We start from the raw sequence: 5,616 nt of genomic DNA on the forward strand, positions 1-5,616 counted from the left end.
TGTGTGTGTGTGTGTGTGTGTGTGTGTGTGTGTGTGTGTGTGTGTGTAATGATCTAAATTTCCTGGATAGGCCAGGAAATACATGGCCACATCCATAATGCTATGTGGACTAACCAGCCTCCCAACAGTGTATCTGTGTGTCAATAGAGGTACCAGTTTCCAAGACACCTCTAAGTGGAGGGGAAGAAAAGGAGAAGTTACCTTCCTAAAAGCTGACCCACGCATCCATGTTTGAACCTGTTTTGATTATCTTCACAAAGGGTAAGAAACAAACCTCCAGGAGCAAGGGCTGGAGTCCGAGGCCGGAGGCAAGCCACTTTTCTTCCAGGCGGCCCAAATTTCCTCCTGACAGGTCTGTGGTTCTGAAGGAGGGTGAGAGGAACTGGAGAGACCCTATCTTACACATGTACACACAAACACACGCGCTAACATACTTGTACACACATGCACACTCACGTACTGGTACACACTCACATACACACACTCATACACATGTCAACTGTAGTAGAATGGTGGAGCTGTGGAGCCCCTGGTCTTCTGAAGGCCACAGCATGGGCTAAACCTGCCTGCTGGCTCCTGTGCCCTGTGAAGCTGGAATTCCTTTGCTGCTGTAGCTGGGTGGGAGGAATCCAGGGTTCTGCCAGTGAGTGCAGATCATGGAGATTCCATGGATGAAAAGGGGTTCTAGACTCAGAGACTCAGATCACAGCTACTCATTGCACACAGGATACATATCCAAAGGTGTTCAGAGGCAGGTGAGAAGTGAGAAGAAAGCCCTTGAGCAAGGGCCTAGAGTTTCAAGAGGCTGAGGACCCAGGTGTGGACCAGGAGGGGCAAACTACTTGGAGAAGCAGGGGAACTGGTAGAACCTCACTATCAGACTTGAGTCGTCAGAGGTAGAGCAGAGCTCGAAAGGAGGGCAGGGAAGAGGGGCTCTGAGACCAGAGGAGCAACTAGAAAGAACTGAAGGAGGGGTGTCTGGCGAGCCTGCTGGCTTCATGCCAGCAACCCATATAGTCACCTGTGCTTACAACTGCAGTTGTCATCTTGAAATTCTCAGTGGTTTCTCCTTTGTCCGTATAGCAGGACAAAGGTGCATAGGCAAGAATAACAGCCAGCGTGCAGAGGACACAGAGTGCATTGGGCTTGGCTCCATGTGTAAAAAGCCCCATTGAGATACAGGTAGAACAGAGCTCTGGCTCCCAGAACACAAGGCCTTCTGGGAAACTCAAGCAGCCAGGAAACCCTGACCAGTCCTTTCCTGGTGGCCTTCATTCTGTGCCAGCAAAGGCGGAAAGAGGAACAGGGGTAGAAGCAGAGCGTTGGCAGAGCATAGGTATGACTTAGACTCAAATAACACAAGCACGGCAGTGGCCGAAATGTGGCTAGATAGGACGAGCACATGTTTCTGTGCCTGACAGGACTGAAGAAGCACCGACAGTGACCACAAGGCAGATAAACTCTCAAAGCATGCTCAGTAAGAAAAGCACACTTGCACTCAACAGGCTTGCGTCCTGTCAGGTCCCGTTTGCATGACATGGCCAGAACAGACAAATGCAGAAACAGAAAGCAGAGTGGTGGTTGCCAAGGTCTGGCAGCCCAGGGAACTTATGAGAGGCACAGGCTTTCCTTTGGGGCTGGTAGAAATGGCCTGAAATGAGAGAGCGAGGATACCGCCTTACAGAGCTTCCCTGGAGACCTTTTTTTCAAAGCTGAGAGGCCACAGGCCACCACTGAAAAACTCTGGCCAGACAAAGGAGTGTGGGCCGCACCACAGGCTGGCACTCACACTCTGGGTGTCACCTGGGTCGTTACATCCACTTTCCTACAGGAGAAATCAAGGAAATGTCCTCGGAGCACTAGGGGCACGGTGCCCAGCAGTACATCCCATCCTGGCCCATGACACACTTGGAACAGTATGGGGCCCTTCTGGGAAGTGACTTTTTAGTGAGTCCTGTACAGGCAGATCCTTTTCATGCTGTACTCTCTCCTCTCTGCAAGGAGCAAATGCCTCCTCTTTCGTATAGAAAAGTTTAGGAAACTCCAGAAAAGCACCAAGAGCAGAGTAAGTTGCCCTCTGAGATGGCCCCAACCCCTGAGGCTTGCTCGACACCTCCTGCCTTGTTTCCCAATGTGATTTTGTACAAACCCGTAGCTCATAATTTCCTTCGTCTGTGAAGGGTTCCAACCAACCATTCAAAGTGACACTTGTCACCTTCGTTAAAGGTCCTATTTCTTCCTTCTCTGCCCCTTAATTCTCTTCCTTTTCAAAATAATGAGTATTGCTTTTTAATGGAAAAAAATACTAATCTCTCTCACGAAGGACTTTTTTAAAAACTGTGGCCTCCATTGTGGCGCTTGCTCCTGGCAGCCTGGTCCTGCTCTGTCTGTGTGTCCAAGAAGGAAGTGTTTTAGCCCATCTAGGACTCTGCCAGCCTGCCCCACCCCCTCTCTGAAGTCTTCCTCCTGTAGGTCCTTTAAATGCATCCCAGGCACCCAGGCTTCACCTGCCTGCCACCATCAGTCAGTCAGTCAGTCACCTGCCTGCCACCATCACCATGCGTTGCTTCACCGGCCTCATTCTCGGCCTGCTGGCCCTGGAGGTGGCCCTTGCTCAGAACCGACAGGAAAATGTCTTCAACTTAGGTAGGCCCCAGCTCTTCACCTTACTGTTGGGTGTGGCTTGGAGAGTCGTCGCCCTGTGTGTCCCCCCCCTTTCCCCCCTCCTGCTCTCTATGCCCAGGGTGCTGAAGAGGTAAGGAACTAAAGGGCTCCCCCTTGGGGAAAATCCAAGGATGGCAGGAAGTCAGGGCCCTGTCCCACACAGAGCTGCATAGCCAAGGCTAGGGCCCTGGGTGGAATGTCCAGATTGAGAGATGGGTTGATAAGAGTTGCCCTCAGGCCCTAGTCAATTTTATAATCAGATTTTTTTTTCCTGGGGTGGGGGTGGGGTGTTCAAGACAAGGTTTTTCTGTGGAACAGAGCCCTGCCAAATTTTTGTTGTTTTGTGTTTGTTTTTTGAGACAAGAGTTTCTCTGTGTAACCCTAGTTGTCCTGGCCTTGAACTCCCAGAGTTCCGCCTGCCTCTGCCTCCCGAGTGCTGATATTATAATCAGATTCTTAATGTTCTGCTTGTGGCCATGAGCCTGCAGCATGCCTCCTAATTTTCACAGCTTCCCTCTCAGGCTTCTATCGCCCAAATCACAATTCTGGCAGGTTTGGTTTGGTTTTCACCTCAAAGGCATCTCAAAAACTGGGCTCATTGTCATTTCTATCCACGTCTCCAGGCCTTCTTCTGAGAAGCCTTAGAAGTGGGGATGACATCAAGGCCCCCATTTATCTCTCCATTTTTTGTGCAGTTCAGTCCCTGTGTTCTAAAGCCAGCATCAGTGAAAGCACCGAGTGTATCAACAACCAGGAGTGTATCAATGCCTGTCGCAACAGTGAGGAGTGTATCAACGCCTGTCGCAACAGTGAGTGTATCAACGCCTGTCGCAACAGTGAGGAGTGTATCAACGCCTGTCGCAACAGTGAGTGTCTCAATGCCTGTCGCAACAGTGAGGAGTGTATCAATGCCTGTAGCACTAGTGAGGAGTGTATCAACACCTGTCGCAACAGTGAGTGTCTCAATGCCTGTCTCAACAATGAGTGTATCAATGCCTGTTGCAAAAGTAAGGAGTGTGCCCAGAATCCCATGTGTTGCTCTGGTTCCTGCAGCGGTACCTGCAAAACTTCCATCAACAGTAAGGCCCTGCCCAGTCCTGGTGGTGGGGAGGAGCCAGCAGGGTCAAGAGTCTGCCTGAAGAGGCCACATAGACCTTTACACCCACACATCAAGTCTGTGAGACCCACTCACCTACCAGGCCCTCCCTGCAGCCTGACCCCCAACCTGGTCCCTGAGGTCTCTGGGCCACCAACAGTGCTGCCTGACAACCAGAGGAAAGACCTCAGCAAATGACCCACCCACAAAATGGGGTCTTTTCAGTCAGGGGTTCAGTAAGGTGGATCCCGCACAGCTGGGATGTGAAAGGTAAGAAAGTGACCTTCTCTCCCCAGCTGATGTCCCAAAAGTTGGCTGCTGCCCCTGGAATCCACGCCTGGTGATCCCTAATGAGCCAAACCCAGAGAGCCTGTGCTCCAGGAACAGTGATTGTCCTGACAACATGAAATGCTGCAGCTTCAGCTGTGCCATGAGGTGTGATATCCCACGAGCAGGTACGCAGCCTTTAGACCCTGGAGCCCCATTTCTTTCTAGGCCTCCTCTGGCTATCACCTTACCCCTTCATCAGATCTAAGAACAGCCCTAGGGCTAGGTCCCACGGTAGGAGGGGAATGTCTTGGCCAAGTCATATACATCAGCTACAGGCTTGTGGGTACTTGATATGGCCACTCACAATAGGAATGTCAATGAGCAAGAAGGCCTGGGAAAATGTAGACCATTCTGGCACTCAAAGCTGTTTCTGGGAAATCTATGGCTAAACTGGACCTTTGGCATTTAACCTGAGGGAACAATGAAGTGTTCAAAATTAAGAACATGAGCAAGACATAGGCTCAAATCCAACTGTCCATGTCCTCCTGTGACCTGGGCATCCCTCCTGGAGGTGAGGGTGTCTCCCCACCTGCCTATGGGTGATTGGGGGGCACTGTAAAGAATTGTACATGTGCCAGGGTGTAAAGGTGCATGTTTGTAATCCCAGCACTTGGGGAGTCAGAGGCAGGCAAATCTCTGTAAATTGGAGGCCAGCCTGGTCTACAAAGCAAGTCCAGGATAGTCAAGGCTACACAAAGAAACCTTGTTTCGAAAAAACGAAAACAAAACCAAAAAAAGAATTGTACCATGCTCACCTGCAAAGCCAATAAAGGTGTCTGCCCTGCAGCTCCCTGGAATGATGGATATGGCAAGGTTAAAAGCAGAGGTAACCCTCCCCTCTTTTCATCCCCACCTATATCGCTACAGAGGAATTCCTTCAGTGAGCAGCCTGCCCTGGGGTCCCTGCCTGTCAGGAGTGACCGGCCCATGCCTGTACAGCAAGAACCTTCACTCCTGGATCCGGAGAGAACATAATGCTTTCTATCTGCTGCTAATAAAAATCCATTTGGCTTTATGTCTCTGTATGTCTCTGTCCTGAGCTCCTGAAGGAATGACAAAACAAGACAGGCCTGCATTCCCCTAGGATCTCCAGGGTGGCAAATCAGCCACAGCTGATTCCCTTATGATGATGAGCATGTACAGGAGGGTGGGATGCTGACTCAGGCTTGCTGAGCCACAGCCAAACTCCATCGAGACTGTGAGACCACGGTGGACCTCAGGACCAGGAAAGGCTCCTCACCTGGCTCTAGGGGAATAAGCATCTTTTGCATCTAAACCATTCCAAGGTGTGACCAGCCCCAGAGAAGAAGCTGACCCTGCAAGAGGCTTATCTCAATTAGGGTTTCTATTGCTGCAATGAAACACCGTGACCAAAAACCAAGTTGGGGAGGAAAGGGTTTATTTGCCTTACACTTTCATATTGTTCATCATCAAAGGAAGTCAGGACAGGAACTCAAACTCATGGAGGCAGAAGCTGATGCAGAGGCCATGGAAGATGCTGCTTACTGGCTTGTTCAACCTGCTTA

The 5,616-nt window shown here is 50.6% G+C and overlaps 1 protein-coding gene across 1 annotated transcript; it reads left to right on the forward strand.

The window, feature by feature from the left end:
• Nucleotides 1–2,558: 2,558 nt before the first annotated feature.
• LOC129688966 (whey acidic protein-like) lies at nucleotides 2,559–3,958 on the forward strand. The gene is made up of 4 exons (XM_055624045.1): nucleotides 2,559–2,646; nucleotides 3,360–3,420; nucleotides 3,673–3,743; nucleotides 3,864–3,958. Exons 1-4 carry the CDS (start codon nucleotides 2,559–2,561, stop codon nucleotides 3,956–3,958), a joined length of 315 nt encoding a protein of 104 aa, XP_055480020.1.
• Nucleotides 3,959–5,616: the final 1,658 nt, after the last annotated feature.

This window comes from Psammomys obesus, unplaced genomic scaffold, assembly GCF_907164565.1.
Source record: "Psammomys obesus unplaced genomic scaffold, mPsaObe1.curated_primary_1811, whole genome shotgun sequence".
Lineage (NCBI taxonomy): Eukaryota > Metazoa > Chordata > Mammalia > Rodentia > Muridae > Psammomys > Psammomys obesus.

What these genes read in the sequence shown, in the direction of transcription:
- LOC129688966 (XM_055624045.1), top strand. Translation starts at nt 2,559, where the DNA reads ATGCGTTGCTTCACCGGCCTCATTCTCGGCCTGCTGGCCCTGGAGGTG. An exon ending in GGAAAATGTCTTCAACTTAG is followed by an intron (nt 2,647 to 3,359) that starts GTAGGCCCCAGC and finishes TTTTTTGTGCAG; the next exon opens with TTCAGTCCCTGTGTTCTAAA. An exon ending in GAGTGTATCAACAACCAGGA is followed by an intron (nt 3,421 to 3,672) that starts GTGTATCAATGC and finishes CTGTTGCAAAAG; the next exon opens with TAAGGAGTGTGCCCAGAATC.